Here is an 18,569-nt window from a genome sequence, read left to right as displayed (position 1 = left end):
AGGGACTTCTGCAGGTGGGGGGATGGGGAGGCAACTCTCGTAAGGGAATCTTCAACGGAGAGGGGAGGAGATTTCTTGGCATGATTTGAAAAACAGCCGGAAATTAAATTAAAAGACAAGTTTTTTTTTCAACTGATAGTAAGGAGCAACATCAAAACTTAAAACGAACAGAAATTATTTTGCATATGAGGGGGGCTGCCACCTCTTGAATCCCTCACTCTTTACGCTAAAGTTTGACTTTTTGTCTGAATTCTGTAAGAACAACTCCTGAAACAACGGATGTAATATTTTGATGAGAAGAATTTTTGAAGAACTTAAGACTTTAGCGTAAAGAGCGAGAACCTGAGGAGGGGGCAGCCCCCCTCATATACGGAATATTTTCTGTTCGTTTCAATTTTTAATATTGCTCCTTATTTTCGGTTCAAAAAACTTATTTTTTATTTAATCCTATACGAGCACAAAGGATATACTAGAGTGCAATACAAGTTTTTTCTCTTGGACAACATTTTTTCTTCAAATTAATAAAAGTAAAAAAAGGCTGAAGCAGATGTCTAATTGTGAGAGCTCATACAGGACCAAGTGGAAATTGATAACCACTAGTTACGTCTAACTGCAAAATAAACGCAACACTCAGAATGAGACCATTTTCCCTTTATCAGAACCACGACTATATTTTTGCCAAAAAGGGGGGGCTCTGGACCAGATCGTAAGAAACAGAGCTGTGTCTCAGAATCGTGCGTCCAGTTCTCTTTTAGCGACGCAGGATTACATGGTATAACCATTTTAAGAAACCTACGTTATTTAATTTGTTACAGGAACTAGAAGCGGGTAAACGCAACGAGGCTAAATTGACTGAAACAACTCGGATCAATTTCAGTATTACTAAGCAAAAATTTAAATCAATTTATAATTAATACAATTAATACAGTATATAATTAATTATAATTAATACAGTATAACTCTCGATATAAACAGTCATGCAAGTGCTTTGATGCTAAAAACTTAAAATATGTAAAGATGTGTACTTGATTTGATTGGCTACTGAAAGATTCGACCGTAGGCACCTATAAAATAATTCGACAAATAAAACCACTTCAACCTAAATCAAAACAAACAATAGCTTTAAATTAAATAAATAAAATAAGCATTAAAATTGAAGGAAATTAAAGTAGGAAAATGGTGAAAAAGCAATAAGGTACTCAGAATCAAATTAATACTTAAAAATGAAACAAGTGATTGTATTTTCAAGCCGAATCTAAAATAAATAAAAGACCAACATAAACAACAGGAACAAGATTTGTGTGTGTGATTAAAAGATGCTAAAAATTCAAGGAAATACATTTAGAAAAATAGAAAAAACATAATGTGGAAAATGACCTTACTTTAAAATCAAATGAACAATTTTAGTTTCAAGCTAAAGCAGAAATTTACAGAGGTTTAAACATCGATAAAGTACGATTCAGTTTTAAATGTTTAAATGTCGATAAATATTATATTAAGTACTATTAAATGTTGATACCACATACATATATCTCAGTGAGACGCTGTAGAATTATCTGATCGGCGCTACAAATCGCCCTTGAGGTCCTATTTTGGGTCCTCTGAAGAGGTGCTAGTATGTTTTCATGAGCCTTACATGGCGCCGGCATCCATAATCAAATTAAATTGCCGAATTCGCTATCTTGTCAACAGAGCTCTCAAATCACACGAGGCTCATGAACTACGCATGGTGCACTGAACATAAATCACACTTTGAACCACAGTGACTCCGCTTAAACTCAATTAAAGCCTACCTTTGTACAGTGACGGATCCAGGGGAGGGGGACCCCGGGCCCTCCCAAGATTGTTCTGACGCCCTCATTCTTTTTTGTGTTTATTTTTTCACTCTTTTTTTTAATAAATTTGTTAATTTGGTCAATTATTGGCACCCTTGTCACATTCACCCACCCCAAGATTGCTTATTGGCACCCTTGTCACATTGCCCCCCCCCCAAGATTTTGCTCTAGATCCACCTTTGTACACTCTAATACCAAAATAAAAAAAGAGACAACAACAATTAAAGATTATACACGAAGAAAATATCAGGGCAACAAAATAAATAAGTTATAAAATTAGTCAATAATTAAACATTTAATAAAATTAGTAAAAAGTAACCTCTTTTTTCCTTCTATTAAAATCTGAGTCCACATCTAAAATGTTGCCTTCTGGCGCTGGTGTGTGGCTATAGCTCCATCCAGCATCATAGATCTTTTTACCAATATCGCTTAATGTATGGCGAAGTTGACGAGTTACTCGCTTGGGTAATAGTTTTAGAACAGAATATTTTTTCTCTTCTGGTCTAAAAAAACAACAATAATTAATACGTCTTACCAGCATAAAAGGAGACTAGGGTAAGGATTTTTTTTCCCCTAATCTGAGAGTCTTAATGAAAAGGTTAAAATGTACAAAATCCAAATATTAAGAGTAACAAATTCAAAAGTTAATGTCGGACCCTCCAAAAGCATATTCTGCTATTCCCCAAAATCTTATTTTATTTTGAGATTAGGGATTCTGAATGACAGCGAAATTACCCCAGATGATTCACTTTCAGGTACAAGAGCATCTACAACCCCTCCCTCCAATGTTCGCAATAGAGCTTTGAAAATTTCGCAACACAGAGGTTGTTTCGCAAAATTTCGCAAGGTAGCTTGCAGTATCCAGGGTGAAAGAGGATGAACGAGGATTACTTGAAATATAACTATTTGGTACATGTAGTATTCTAATATTTGTTGGTATGACCATACCCCGTAAAATTGTGTATGTGTATATTTATGTTAATCCTCAAGTCTGACGAGAAGGCCAACAATAAATATTTATCCTGGGTTTAGGCTGTTGAGAAAGTCCATGTCTGACGAGGAGGACAAAACAGAATATTTATCCCGAGTTTAGGATCTTGAGAGAGTCCGTTTCTGACGAGGAGGACAAAACAGAATACTTATCCCGGGTTTAGGCTCTTGAGAGAGTCCATGTCTGACAAGGAGGACAGACCAGAATATTTATCCCGGGTTTAGGCTCTTGAGAGAGTCCGTGTCTGACAAGGAGGACAAATCAAAATATTTATCCCGGGCTTAGGCTCTTGAGAGAGTTCGTGTCTGACGAGGAGGACAAAATAGAGTAATTATCCCGAGTTTAGGACCTTGAGAGAGTCCGTGTCTGACGAGGAGGACAAAACAGAATACTTATCCCGGATTTAGGCTCTTGAGAGAGTCCATGTCTGACAAGGAGGACAAACCAAAATACTTATCCCGGGTTTAGGCTCTTGAGAGAGTCCGTGTCTGACAAGGAGGACAAAACAGAATATTTATCCCGGGTTTAGGCTCTTGAGAGTCCATTTCTGACAAGGAAGACAAATCAAAATATTTATCCCGGGTTTAGGCTCTTGATAGAGAACGTGTCTGACGAGGAGGACAAAACAGAATATTTATCCAGGGTTTAGGATCTCGAGGGAGTCCATGTCTGACGAGGAGGACAAAAAGAATATTTATCCTAGGCTCTAGGTTCTTGTTCTTGTTCGGGCCTTTTCCCAACTTATCTGTTGATGGCATTGAGTTTAAAACAAGGCAGTCTTTAAAGTTTTCCAAAAATACCACTTCAATTAGCTAAAACCCTTTCGCTGAAGGAGAAGCTTGATTGCCTTGTTCGTAATTCAAAAATCGTTATTGTTAACGTACTGAGGTTTAATTATAGTTAAAAATTTCAGACCCAGTCGCCTGGGACAACGAAACACCTCGTCTATGAACTACAGTAAAAAATTGGAGAATATGGAATAGATAAGGGACAAGTCTTATGGAGACCCTATATAGGATGAATGGCCCCAAACACATTCCCCAGAAAAAAAGGTGAGAAGTGCTATAGAATTAATTCTCATTTCTTTACTGCTCGCATATAAAGGCATGAGCTAAAATTTTTGGATCAAGAAAAGCAGAAATTTCCGAGTAACTTTTGCGGTCCGTCCTCGGTGGTAAAAATCTGGAGAAAAAAAAAACAGTAACAAAACTTACACCAATTTGAAAAAGGCAACAACAAGATAAAAACTATCAAATGAAAAACGAAAATTAGTAGTTAAAAAAATATACAGTGGCTAATCTTAACAAATGAGATTATGCACTTATCTTTACAAAGATGAGTCCCAGTCCCCAACACGCCAGACAATGGAAAACACTCACATTTGATATGAAATCAGAGATAAAAATACTAGTATGTAAATTTGAAAGGGACCTAGGCACTCCAAGACCCTGATTAAGCTGAATGACCCCCCCCCCCCCCAGAAAGAAAAACCTCTGGACCACTAAATGATTTATTATAGCATCTTATTGGTAGCATATTAGGTTCCGAATAAATTTAAAATGATAAGTCAAACCTCAATCCCCTCCCCTCCTCACTCCAAAGAAATTGGAAATTCAGTACCATGTTTCATAGTTGAAAAAAAAACTTACATGTAAATTTGGTTTGTATCCAGGTCAACACAGCAGACATCTGGTGGTGGATCATAAAGGTCAAAAAACCTAGAGTCAACACCAAGAAGGAAGGGCACGGGAGAGTTGATAACGTCACAGAGTGCCAAAGGACACAATGGCACATAGGGGCAAATCCATTTCAAGGGGAAAATAGCCTAAAAAAAATTATTAGGTAATACAAAAGTAGCTAAACTGGAAATGGTTAAACTTTAACTCCATTGAAAACTGAATTCCCGGTTTATTCTAATTTTGGAAGATCTACATGGTTGTGTCATTTACCACTTAACCAAATAAAAAAAAATCGCACTTTAATTTCACTGTCCTTGATACTTTAAGCTGAATATTTATGTCAGACCAACCATAAGCAGAACCAATATTAGGACTCATACACCAGTGATCTAAATTAAGCAGAAAACGAAAAAACGGAAAGGGTCACAAAATAAGCAAGCACATATTTTCTGCGGGAGAGAGAGGGGTTGTAGTTAAGCAGCATATTACATAATTGGCTTGAGGTCAGGTTCAGTTATGACGGGAATTTCATTGAGAAATCACATGAAAATAGGAAAATATATAATCGATTAAAAATAAATAGAAGACTTAAGTACGAGACTTATTTTGTCTCAGGATAGTGATACCGAAAAACATCAGCTTCTGAATATTTTAGTTGGTTTACCCTCGCATCCTAAAACTGGTTTAAACTTCTGATTAAAACAGAGATTTAATTTGATAGAGAGTTTAAACAGAAAGTTCATAGAGAGATTATTAGAAATATATTCATGTGCTCAACCTCAGGAACATACTACTTTGAGCCATACAACAGAAGAAAACTAGACTTAGTCAGAGTGGCATTTGAGCTACTCATATGTCCCTTAAATAATAAAAGAATTTCCTGCAAACGGATTTTCACAACGAGCACGGGGAAGGAGAGTGTTCAAAAAAGCACTTTTTGCCACACAAAGCGCAATTTGTTTTAGCAATTACAATTTTCAATTTTTCCTTAAAAATTATTCACCAAGTAAACAGGAGGGAAACCAAGTAAACAGATCCAATACAGAGTCGCTACAATATATTTTTTTTAGGTCATTTGATACCTTAAATGTCGTTATAAAAGTGTCAGCATTGACTGACCGTCTCGTCAAAGATCAGAAAAAAAAACGATCAGAAATTAAATAACAAAAAAAAAACAATTTTTTCAACTGAAAGTAAGGAGCAACATCAAAATTTAAAACGAACAGAAGTTAATACGCATATGATTAGGTTCGCCCCCTACTCATAACCTCGCTCTATACGCTAAATTTTTTTTTGTACTTTCATCAGAGCTATTTATTCTAATTAACGGCCTTTTGTGATTAAGGGGTCATTATTTAAGAATTTGAACAAAACTTGAAGTTAGCGTAAAGAGCGAGGTATTGACTAGGGGGCAAACCCCCTAATATACGTAATACAAATATACGAATATATAACTTCATTACGTAAGTTAATTCGTAAGTAACGTCTGAACAAAATTTCAAGAAAGCCATTTAGCAACAAAAAAAGTAAATTAATATGGAAATTTCGTTTTAATTAATCAAGTATGGTGAGCCAAACTAAAAGCTGCATTAACTCAAAAACGTTCAGAAATTAAATAAAAAAGACAACAAGTTTTTTTAACTGAAAGTAAGGAGCGACATTAAAACTTAAAACGAACAGAAATTATTCCATATATGAAAGGGGCTGCCCCCTCCTCAACCCCTCACTCTTTACGCTAAAGTTTGACTCTGTCTCACAACTTTGTTTTTTTAAAACAATAAAAAACTTTATCGTAAAGAGCGAGGGGTTGAGGACGGGCAGCCCCTTTCATATACGGAATAATTTCTGTTCGTTTTAAGTTTTAATGTCGCTCCTTGCTTTCAGTTAAAAAAAACTTGTTTTTTTTTTTATTTAATTGTTAAGGAAGGAGCTGTCTATTCAGTACATACGGCGTACATAATAGGTACCCTGTGACGGCAAGGTTTTCAATCAAGGCATGTAGTATAACAAGGAACTCCAAACGCTGTCAAATTACTCAAATGATACTTCTTTTGAGCTAATCTATAATGTTTTTCGAGCAGGTGTGCTAGAATATTTTTAGGCACTGCCCTTTCCTGAACTTTGAAAAGAGAATTCTACTCTGTTTAACCGAGAAAACAAAATTCACACTTTCTAATACTCAAAGTGTCATTGAATCTGAATATCTCTCTGACCAAAAACGGGAGAAGTTAAAGGGGTTTTCTAAGATTTTTGAGAAGGAGGAAGACGACTTTCAGTTTTCTGTCGCTTATTCGCATCTCTAATTCAAGCTCTACAGGTGTTATGGAAACACCGCCGAATCAATTCCAAACAGTTTGGCCGTACAAACTAAAAAAAATTAAATGGACAAGATAGGGCGATTCTTTAAGATGTGGCATAATGGTCGCAAGAAAAATAGGGGGTGGTGGGCACACAAGAAAACAGAAAAATCATGGATTCTCTTGACGATGGCCTAAATTCTGCTTAAGAGTAGTCTTAATCCTCCAAACATGTGCTATCCAAGCATTTAGTGCTATCAGTATTAAAATTAAAGAAAATTAAAGTAATAAAGTAATTAAAAAAAATTAAGTCATCCAGATATATTCAAATTCGATATTAGGAGGAGAAAAAAATAAATACAAAAACATCAAATGAGAAAAAGGGGAAAAAATTACTAAAAAAGGAAGGAAACAATTTTACTAAAAAAGGAAGGAAAAAGAAAACTTGACGTTCGAAAAATCCAAAAGACTAAAAAAGTAAGAATTGCAACCTTTTCCAATGATAAGCCCACTTTTAATATTTTCATACGTTTTACCGTCAAATAACTTGAAAATAACGTATCTACATCCCGAAGAACAGTCACTAAAAATAAGGATAAATACAAAAATAGCAAAAGTGGCTATTACTTGCTATCGAAATAATGCTTTCTTTTTTAGAAGCAGATTTGACGAAACCAATACTAAAAGGAACGTAAGAACATTTTCACTTGAGTATTTACTAAGCCAACAGCCCTAATATTTTGCCCTAACAACCAGACACTCGAATGTATTTCCAAAAGTAATTCAAGATTTTAGACAGTGTTACCTATTGATCGTCAGGATTCATAGGTTCCAACTGCTAAATTTTACAATTGATGAATGACATAAAAGAAAAAAAAAGCATAGAGAAGATGCCACCGAAAGGACGCCCGATCATTGAAGCCCCGCCCCCTTTTAAAGACCAGGAGTAGATTGAGCTGTCCCTTTTAGAGTGCATCAAATCTGGGTTCAAGTAGATTCTGTTGATTGCCCACCGCTCCAAACGATATTCTAAAGGGATACCATTTTGCTGGACAAACTCAAAATACCTGGCAATTTTTAAGAGTGAGGATATTTTTGGAAATACCGGTAAAAAAAAAAACAGTAGTCACACTTCATAAGCAATTTAGAAATTTAATCACATACTGAGTCTTAGGCCCATTAGGGCAATACTTTAGTGCCCCAGGCTTAAAAGTTGGCGGAGAAGTTACAAGAGACTTGAATATAGACGCTTAGTATCATATGAGGGGGGGGGTACAGGAATAGTGGAGAGGGCCCTCCTCTAAGTCTCGTTTGCTGGTATTAATATTGTTTTGTATGTGTTTCTTTTGTATGTGTCTTTTTGTTTTTGTTTATCCTTTTTTTTTTACTCCACTTTATTGTAGTTTTAGTGGGTCAAAAATAATTAGTATTATGTCCACATAAATACCAAAGAAACATACCATCGCCGCTGCCTCAGCTACACTTGTCAGCACATCAGGCCGTAACGAATGAAGCAATACTTTTTGTTCTGTGAGCACAAGCACAATCAATTGAAGGGCGTTTTCAGGTCCTAAATTCATCAATAGCTGCCTGAAAAAAATATAGGTGTACACACAGTAAGGGTATCCTCTACAATAACTGCGATGCGGACGTAAACTTATTTTCTGACCCCCTTGACCTTTGTGTTTTTTTACCCTCTTCATTAGAAAACATTCTAATGTACCCCCCTCCCTTACGAAAGTCAGATTTTTGTGTACCAATGTATATAGATATGCACTTAAATTCTAAGCTGGTTTAGTAGAAAGTGCGTGGTATCTAGGAAAAATACTTCTGCAAATCAAACAGTTCGTGGTAACGAACTGTGAGTAAGGAGCGACCTGGCTCAGTAGTAACCGAATCTGTAATAAAAATAATTTTGATACCAATAGACATATCAAAAGGATCGACTTTTTATGCTAATTTCAAGTATATAAATTTCATTAAGTTTAATCCTGCCCATGAAAGGTTATAAGCCTAAGAAAATTTGCCTTATTTTCGAAAAAAGGGGGAAACGCCCCCTAAAAGTCAAGTGATCTTAATGAAAAACGCATCAACATATTCAGCGTATCAGAGAGTAATACCGTATAGGTTTCAAGCTCCTATCTGCAAAAAAAGAAAGATCACGCCAGAAGAAAGATCCCGGATGCGTTTTTTTTGGGAGGGGGGGGATCGTATCAAGCCAGTGGTCCTAGAATATCGGGAGAGGGCTCATTCGAACAGGAATTAGAGGTTCTAGTGCCCTTTTTCAGTGACCAAAAAGATTCGATGGCAACTAGACCCCCTCTCTCGCCCCTTTATTCTCCAAAATCGTCCGATCCAAATTTTGAGATAGCCATTTTGTTCATCATAGTTGAAATGCCCAATAACTATGTCTTTGGGTATAACGTAACCCCCCCCCCCCACAGCCCATGGGGGAAACGTCCCATTGTTTGCGCATAGTATTTGTTATTGGGATGTATGCATACATTTTCGGATGGAGTAGTGGGGAATTTTCTGCTGGGGGTTTTTCCACGGAGGAATTTTACCATGGGGAGGGAAGTTTCCAGAAAGTGAACTTGTCAGGGGAAATTATACACCTGGGGAATTTGCCACAATTCTTATACAAAATTATTTTCGTATTTCTTGCTTTCTCTTGTCCGCCTCAATTTTACGCACGGAGTGGTTAAGAGAAAGTGTCCAGGGTAAATTTTCACCGGGATTGAATTGTCTAGAGGACATTTCCGTGGGAAAGGGGTTTCTCCGTGGAGGTGGAGCCAGATTTCCTGGCACTATTTAAAAAACGATCAGAAATTAAATAAAAAAACAAGTTTTTTTCAACTGAAAGTAAGGAGCAACATTAAAGCTTAAAACGAACAGAAATCATTACCGTACGTATATAAAAAGGGTTCTTTAAGAATGACTCCCCAAACACAAAGGCCGTTCACACAAAGGCTATTTAAACACAAAGGTTTCACAGAAAACACAAAGGCTATTTAAGAAGTACTAAAAAACATTCATTTCTGTTCGTTTTAAGTTTTAATGTTGTTCCTTACTTTCAGTTGAAAAAAAAACTTTTTTTTTATTTAATTCTCATTAAGGATTCTAGGCCTACGGTAATGTTACGTTAGACTTCCCGAGAAATGGAAACGGGATAGTTTTTAGGACTGTATTCCCCTTCTTTTTTTTTTACTCTTACTTCTTTTACTCTTTACTTCTTTTATTTTAACTTAATCTACATGCCTGCGCAAAGAATGGACATGGAGAAATTACTTCCTAGAGCCAGTCAAATAGACCCCCCCTCCCATGAGATTCATAAATGAGTGCCCCTAAAACATGCACTCTTTTGGCAGTTTAACATAACACCCCTTCATCTCCTGAGAAAAGGTCCCCTAATATGCTCTTTGAAGAAAAAATCCTCTTAGTAACACTCTCCCCATAAAAAAAAAGAAAAAAAAAGTAACAATCTCCTCATAAATTCATACTAATAGAATCTGTGCTGATACACTATGTTGGTAAAAAAGGGAAGGTCAACTTGGTAGTGAGTGATTTCTCAAGGTTGTAACAGAAAGGAAAGATCTCTTGTAAAGATCGACTCGATCATTAAATACAGCACAGAGCATCAAAGCCCTCAGGTGAGCTTCCAAACCGGGTTTTTCTGGGCTTTTTAATGTACTTTTTTATTATCCTGAACACACTCAAGAAGTGAAATTAGGTTAATCATAATGAAGTATACCAAGATATGATGAAAATGTAAAACTTAGAACTAAAAATTATGGAAACTACAACAAAGAATTATGGAAAGCAGGCTGCCCAGAACGCATTATATTAAATACCTAACCCCGAATCACGTCTATATACTTAATTAGAAAATATACCTGCATCGTAGTTTTTCTCACTTATACTAAGTTGATTATAACCGATTGCAGACAGACAAACCGGTTTTTCTCAGATCAAACAGAAAAAACTTCTTGATTGTGTTCGGGATAATACACAAGTATCATTTTTCGTAATATGGTACTATTACTTTATGCATTTCATAGTTCAACGAATAAAATTAAACAAGTTTTTTTTTTTTTTTTTTTTTTTTTTTTACTTGTGACCTATACATAGACACGGAAAGACGGATGCCCATTCAGTGTTTTTATGGACTCCTGCTTAATACTTCTAATTCTTCTAATCATAGTTCTGCTTTATTACTTCTTAATTAAGGATGAAGACGTATATTCTGCTTGAGAAACAGCTTCGGCGTTAGGTACACCATTTAGCTATATATCCTAATTCGATAGACTTTCTCATCGTCAAAATTTTAATATTGCTCTTTACTATTAGTTGAACCTATTTTATTTAACTTAGTAGTTAAATAAGCCAATAGATGGCATTATAATATCGACTCCCTTTTACTATCTTATTATATTTAACATTATTTATTAAGATTACACAGATTTCTTAGCTACGATTATTGAGGTTACTTATTAAGATTAAAAATTTCCATCTTATTAGGCTGAGACGAATACAGAGAGATGAATTGCCGTTTTGGGGGAGGGGGGGGGGGGTTACAACAGACTTTTGCCATGTTAAGTGTCAGTTTTTCTGAATATTACGAAATTACGATTTTTTTATTTTAAGCTGTCGCCAATGCCTTCAAGCTTATGTGTTTGATACCCCATGTTTGTTCTACGATGTCGACTGATGACACCTGTGAAATTCCTGAACGCTTGTCTTATTCTATCTACCATTGTTCAAAATACACTATTTTTCATCATTTCTCGTTATTTTTGAAGTACCAAGGACATCAAAATAAAAACATTTTTTGTCTCTTGGACCCATTTTAGGTCTAAATATACCTAATAACTCCAATTTTCTAAGAGTTTCCTTTTCCTTTTAGTACCAGGGCATTACCATTTCGTCAGTGTTGCCATGTTGAAGCATGGAAAACTAGTAAACAAACCTGATTTTTTTTTTAATTTGACTTTGCCTTATGACTGTAAAATTCAAACATTAAAAATCTAAAGACGTTCCGAAAGGACAACTTGATTTCCAAGGACAACCACACCTTCAAATGGACGCTAAGCCCTCTTAAGACATTTTGAGCTGTTTTTTAAGCTCAAATTTTGCTGACTGTTCAACAATGTTTCTTTTATTTGAACTTAGTACATTTTTCTCCTTGGACTTAGTCAGCGTTGCACGTCAACTTTTTCAGTTTAATGCAAGGTTTGACGGTGATAGGTGAGGTTAGATTAGGTTTGGTTAGATTAGATTGGGCTAAGTTAGGTTAAGTTAGGTTTTCAACCTATTTCTGATATTTATAACAAAATTTAAACTATCCTAGATTAACCTAACCTAACATTTACTTTTACCATCACAGTTAGCGCAAGTCTGAAAAAACTGACCCGCAAAGCTAATTGAACCTAAGCACTGAAAAAGGAATTTCGGACATTCACCGGTGAATGTCGACATTAACCAGATTTCGGACATTCACGGTACCATATTCACAAAATGTTTGGGAGGTTCAGTTTTCATTGACGAAAGACATATTTTTTTAAGTTTTAAACATAAAAGAGCATCCTAATCTTCTTGTCGTTTTCATTTAAATATATATTTAAACATGATTTCAACAATTTAAACTAAAATGATTTAAATAATAAATTCTAATTTAAACATATATTTATTTGAATATAATTTTTGTAAAAAAGCTGTATGATTGAAGTCTTTATTTGTAATACTTTTGTTCACCACCTTGTTATCGTGTTCTACAATTTATTTATTACTTCATTTTATTTTATACATCAAGAATGCAAAATCAGGTTCTTCAGATAAGGATATAATTAGCTAGTACAAAATTTGCAAAGATTCTGATAACGAGCATCAAAGAAATGACGCTTTGCACAATAAAAATTTTATTAATAATATTATAGATCTTATTGCATATATATATATATATATATATATATATATATATATATATATATATATATATGTATATATATATATGTATATATATACATATATATATATACATATTTATATAATAACAATAATAATAATAACATTTATTCACCTACCATCTACAAAAATAGATTATAGTGGGGCACTACAAAAAGAAAAAAGAAAAGAAAAAGAAACCAGCTTCAAAAAGATAAAGATACAACACTCAGTATCATAGCGGAGTAATTGATTGCTTGGTAGTCCCCTGTTTAGTTTTTGATTTTTTTTTCTCTTCTTTTTTTTTATGTGGATCATTGTATTTTATGATTTTTTTCTCTAGATTGTATATTTTTTTTTATTTTTATTAAATTTTATAGATTTTCTCTCTTGTGTTGAGTCTCTTAAAGGTGTGAATGTATGATGTTGAAAGCGTTTTTGTTTCATTTTTGTTTCTCCCCTGTTTTTTTCCTGGCCATAGAGCCTTACGGGGGAGTTTATATTGAAGTGTATTTTGTTAAGTTTATTGATTGAATAAATTGATTGATTGATTGATTGATTGACTGAGTATAATTCACGACACTCAAGTAAATGCAGGTGAGAAACGTCGTCTATCTAAATTAACTTTTAGCACTGAATTATTTCGAATGCGAGACCATTGTTTGGATGGCTCCTTAAGACCATATTTTTCAAGGCGGGAATTCCTATAACGCTTGGATATATACAGTAAAAATTTGCAAATTTATAGTAGCACTTTTTGATGTTTTCAGTGTCTATCACTGACAGCATGTGGGATGCACCGGCAAGGTAGATTATGTGTGTGAGCAGACTGAACAATAAACGGAGGCAAGAGATTTCCTGGAGAAGCGGCCGCGATTCGGCACAACAGACGCATAAGCAAATTTAATGGCTTTAGTTGTTTGCTTAACAATTGCTTGTCTAGTTTTAATAATTGTTTCGGCAATCGTTATACCAAGATATCTCAGCTCCGATACTGTAGGGACAACATGATTTCCGAGAGTCACAGAATCACTTTGCGGTGCATTAAAGGACAAAAATTCGCACTTATCAGTATTGATAGAAAGCCCAATAGATTGAAAATCTATCCTTGTTAAGAACAATGGGTATAGAACTAATCATACCCTTACTCATACACTTGGCTCACGACCCTTGAAAGAGCTGCCTGAAACTGGGAGCGACCATAAGTCCAAGTATAGGAGTGACCGTAACTCATATATAACAATCTTACCCCTACTCAGGCTCTTTGATTAAAAACATTTTAAAGAGCATCTGCCCTATCCTTGTTAAGAACACTGGATATAGAACTAATCATACCCTTACTCATACACTTGACTCAAGACCCTTGAAAGAACTACCTGAAACTGGGATTTACTATAAGTCCAAGCATAGGAGTGACCATTACCCATATATGAACAATCTTACCCCTACTCAGGCTCTTTGATTAAAATTTTTTTAAAGAGCTACCTGCCCTATCCTTATTCATACACTTGGCCCAAGACCTTTTAAAGAACTACCGAAAACTAGGAGTGATCATAAGTCCAAGTATATGAGTGACCATTACCAATATATAAATAATCTTACCCCTACTCGGGCTCTCTGATTAAAAACATTTTAAAGAGCATCTGCCCTATCCTTGTTAAGAACACTGGGTATAGAACTAATCATACCCTTACTCATACACTTGACTCAAGACCCTTGAAAGAACTACCTGAAACTGGGATTTACTATAAGTCCAAGCATAGGAGTGACCATTACCCATATATGAACAATCTTACCCCTACTCAGGCTCTTTGATTAAAAAATTTTTAAAGAGCTACCTGCCCTATCCTTATTCATACACTTGGCCCAAGACCTTTTAAAGAACTACCGAAAACTAGGAGTGATCATAAGTCCAAGTATATGAGTGACCATTACCAATATATAAATAATCTTACCCCTACTCGGGCTCTCTGATTAAAAACTTTTTAAAGAGCATCTGCCCTATCCTTGTTAAGAACACTGGGTATAGAACTAATCATACCCTTACTTATACACTTGGCTCAACACCCTTGAAAGAACTACCTGAAACTGGCTCCTCTTCTTGGGACTGGCAAATCCTCTGGCTGAGATAATGATAGTCTGACATTTTCATTCAACTGAACAAGAACTCTAGGTTGGTTTGGTGAAGGGAAAGGTATCTCCAGTAATAGATATCCAATATATCTGAAATATAAAATTTAAAAAATTAAACTTACGCAACTACTTAAATAATCTATACAGTTATTAAAATCTTATTTTTTGTAGTTTAATCTAAGTTAGAGAAGTATTACAATAGAAGTGACATCATTTTCGGTTTCAGCGAGTTGATTTATACCAGGATCGAGTCTCCAAACGTACCGAAATAACAAAAATCGAAAGAAGGATTTTCCACCCCTGTCACCCTCTCTGAGCAGCCCCAGAAGGTTTTTCTGGCGGGGGATTTTAGCGGATTTCGGACATATTGTTCAGCGATTTTTTCTGAACATTTTGGTATAAAAAACCTTTTGTTGCAATTTTGTCCGGGTCAACCCACTTTTCTCCGTACATTTACTGGACTAAAAGGAATTCTCTTTCCACATTATTTACATTTTTGTTCAAATTTTCCTAAAACCTTATTTACCATTTTACACGCCATTTCTGTTAGGTTTGGAACCCAAAATCTGGTGGTGGGTCATGTGAACAGAATGTCATAAAAAAGATATTAGAAAACAATTTAACAGTTTTGATCTCTAAGAACACGTATAAAATCATTCGCAGTATCCTATAGTTCAAAACAGGTGTCAGCCATAAAGATACTTCGGTACACAGAGCACTGAAAAGATAGTAGTCAGTATAAAAGTGACCCCGTCAGCCAAAGCTTCTAACTTAATCCAATCGTACCCATTTTGCAAGGTTCAAGGTTCAAGGTTTTAATCTTTGCATCATCTTCTTATTATGTTTAAGCAGGGGCTCAAGAGGGGGAAAAAAGATTTTAACCCCAAAATCCCCCCACCCCCAGATATTTCTCTGACCGGTAAAATTGGTCTTAAAATGAAGGTAAAGACTATTTCTCAAAAAAAAAAACACTGAAAAATAATTTTTCCCATACATAAATTGGTCTTAAAAATTCAGGTAAAACGACCCATAAACCTCTTCCCCCTGAAAAAAGTCCTTTTTGTATCCCCCTCCGTAACAAAAATTATTTTGGTAAACCCTCAACCCTGTGGCAACAGAATGGATTGATCCTTTGCTTGACAAGCCGAGGCCCACTGCAACAAGGTTGGCGACAGGCTCGTAACTTGTCCCTGTAAAAATACCCAGCAATTGCAATGTTGATTCGACGCCCTATGCGCCAAAAATGACTCTGGATACGGCCTTTTAATGACTATGGATACGGCCTTTTAATGACTCTGGATACGGCCTTTTAATGACTCTGGATACAGCCTTGTTGGTTATCCTTTTTATAACCAATCCGAGCATAAATCCTGGATACGGCCCTGCCTTTAGCAATTAGTTTAACGCTAGAGTTATCAGGATCAGCAACTTTAAACTTCTTAATTGGTTCATTCAATCCCTTCTTGGCAGCTTCTTGTTACACCCCATGCAGGACTAATTTTTCACTTTTGAAATGTTGTCAACTTTTTTGTTGTCAACTGTTGTTGACAAAATGTCAACTTCTATTGTTCTTTATGATAAGCTATCCCAGAAGACGCCACATCTTATCAAGCGTAAACAACTAAGCTATACTGATATCAGAATTTTAGCTCGTCTATCATTCATCCCTAGAAACAATAATAGTCATATTAAATAAAAAGTCCAGTAACTTGCCTTGGGCCACTCCAGTTCAGACCGTGTAATTAAGGAACAAAACCTTTTGTCATGAATTGTCCAAGAAGTTTTTGAGCCTCAGCTAAAGAAGTTGAATTTTATTATAGATGCACTTCAAATGAACGCAGAATTATACCGTCTGAACCTCCAGTTCAGACGGTATAATTAAGGAACAAAATCTTTTGTCATGAATTGTCCCAGGAGTTTTTGAGCCTCGGCTAAAGAATTGTCCCAGGAGTTTTTGAGCCTCAGCTAAAGAAGTTTAATTTTATTAAGACGCACTTCAAATGAGCGCAGAATCATACCGTCTGAACCTCCAGTTCAGACGGTATAACTAAGGAACAAAATCTTTTGTCATGAATTGTCCCAGGAGTTTTTGAGCCTCAGCTAAAGAATTGTCCCAGGAGTTTTTGAGCCTCAGCTAAAGAAGTTTAATTTTATTAAAGACGCACTTCAAATGAGCGCAGAATGAACCTCCAGTTCAGACGGTATAATTAAGGAACAAAATCTTTTGTCATGAATTGTCCCAGGAGTTTTTGAGCCTCAGCTAAAGAATTGTCCCAGGAGTTTTTGAGCCTCAGCTAAAGAAGTTTAATTTTATTAAAGACGCACTTCAAATGAGCGCAGAATGAACCTCCAGTTCAGATGGTATAATTAAGGAACAAAATCTTTTGTCATGAATTGTCCCAGGAGTTTTTGAGCCTCAGCTAAAGAATTGTCCCAAGAGTTTTTGAGCCTCAGCTAAAGAAGTTTAATTTTATTAAAGACGCACTTCAAATGAGCGCAGAATTATACCGTCTGAACCTCCAGTTCAGACGGTATAACTAAGGAACAAAATCTTTTGTCATGAATTGTCCCAGGAGTTTTTGAGCCTCAGCTAAAGAATTGTCCCAGGAGTTTTTGAGCCTCAGCTAAAGAAGTTTAATTTTAATAAAGACGCACTTCAAATGAGCGCAGAATCATACCGTCTGAACCTCCAGTTCAGACGGTATAATTAAGGAACAAAATCTTTTGTCATGAATTGTCCCAGGAGTTTTTGAGCCTCAGCTAAAGAATTGTCCCAGGAGTTTTTGAGCCTCAGCTAAAGAAGTTTAATTTTATTAAAGACGCACTTCAAATGAGCGCAGAATGAACCTCCAGTTCAGATGGTATAATTAAGGAACAAAATCTTTTGTCATGAATTGTCCCAGGAGTTTTTGAGCCTCAGCTAAAGAATTGTCCCAGGAGTTTTTGAGCCTCAGCTAAAGAAGTTTAATTTTATTAAAGACGCACTTCAAATGAGCGCAGAATTAGACCGTCTGAACCTCCAGTATAGACGGTATAATTAAGGAACAAAATCTTTTGTCATGAATTGTCCCAGGAGTTTTTGAGCCTCAGCTAAAGAATTGTCCCAGGAGTTTTTGAGCCTCAGCTAAAGAAGTTTAATTTTATTAAAGACGCACTTCAACTGAGCGCAGAATTATACCGTCTGAACCTCCAGTTTAGACGGTATAATTAAGGAACAAAATCTTTTGTCATGAATTGTCCCAGGAGTTTTTGAGCCTCAGCTAAAGAATTGTACCAGGAGTTTTTGAGCCTCAGCTAAAGAAGTTTAATTTTATTAAAGACGCACTTCAAATGAGCGCAGAATTATACCGTCTGAACCTCCAGTTTAGACGGTATAATTAAGGAACAAAATCTTTTGTCATGAATTGTCCCAGGAGTTTTTGAGCCTCAGCTAAAGAAGTTTAATTTTATTAAAGACGCACTTCAAATGAGCGCAATTCGCTAACATTCCTAGATCACTGATAAATGCAAAGTTTTCTAAATTGGATCTTGAAAACATGTTAGAATCGGTAATTTTTACGAAAGATAAATGGATGACACTTATATAACGTGCTTTCGGTACTATGCTAAAATCCAGGGCACATGCGAGAAAAGAAGTTAGGTTAATGGTAATGAAATAAAACAAAATAGGATGAAAATATAATAGTTTATTGAA

General features: G+C 35.6%; 1 protein-coding gene across 3 annotated transcripts in view; it reads right to left on the bottom strand.

The window, feature by feature from the left end:
- The window catches only part of Crag (DENN domain-containing protein Crag), a 167,864-nt gene that overhangs the window by 92,749 nt on the left and 56,546 nt on the right, over positions 1-18,569 (bottom strand). For all 3 annotated transcript variants that reach the window (XM_089102130.1, XM_089102132.1, XM_089102131.1), the window contains exons 8-11: positions 14,825-14,965; positions 8,263-8,392; positions 4,476-4,651; positions 2,155-2,338 (exon numbers count right to left, since the gene is read on the bottom strand). In XM_089102130.1, the coding sequence (XP_088958256.1) occupies positions 2,155-2,338; positions 4,476-4,651; positions 8,263-8,392; positions 14,825-14,965 (631 nt within the window). The remainder of the gene's footprint in view (positions 1-2,154; positions 2,339-4,475; positions 4,652-8,262; positions 8,393-14,824; positions 14,966-18,569) is intronic.

The sequence above is a fragment of the Artemia sp. Qi Xiang Cuo genome, chromosome 16, assembly GCF_049724085.1.
Source record: "Artemia sp. Qi Xiang Cuo chromosome 16, ASM4972408v1, whole genome shotgun sequence".
In the NCBI taxonomy this organism is placed as follows: Eukaryota; Metazoa; Arthropoda; class Branchiopoda; order Anostraca; family Artemiidae; genus Artemia; species Artemia sp. Qi Xiang Cuo.
The sequence above is the reverse complement of the archived record's forward strand: the minus strand, read 5'-3'. Positions and strand labels throughout refer to the sequence as shown.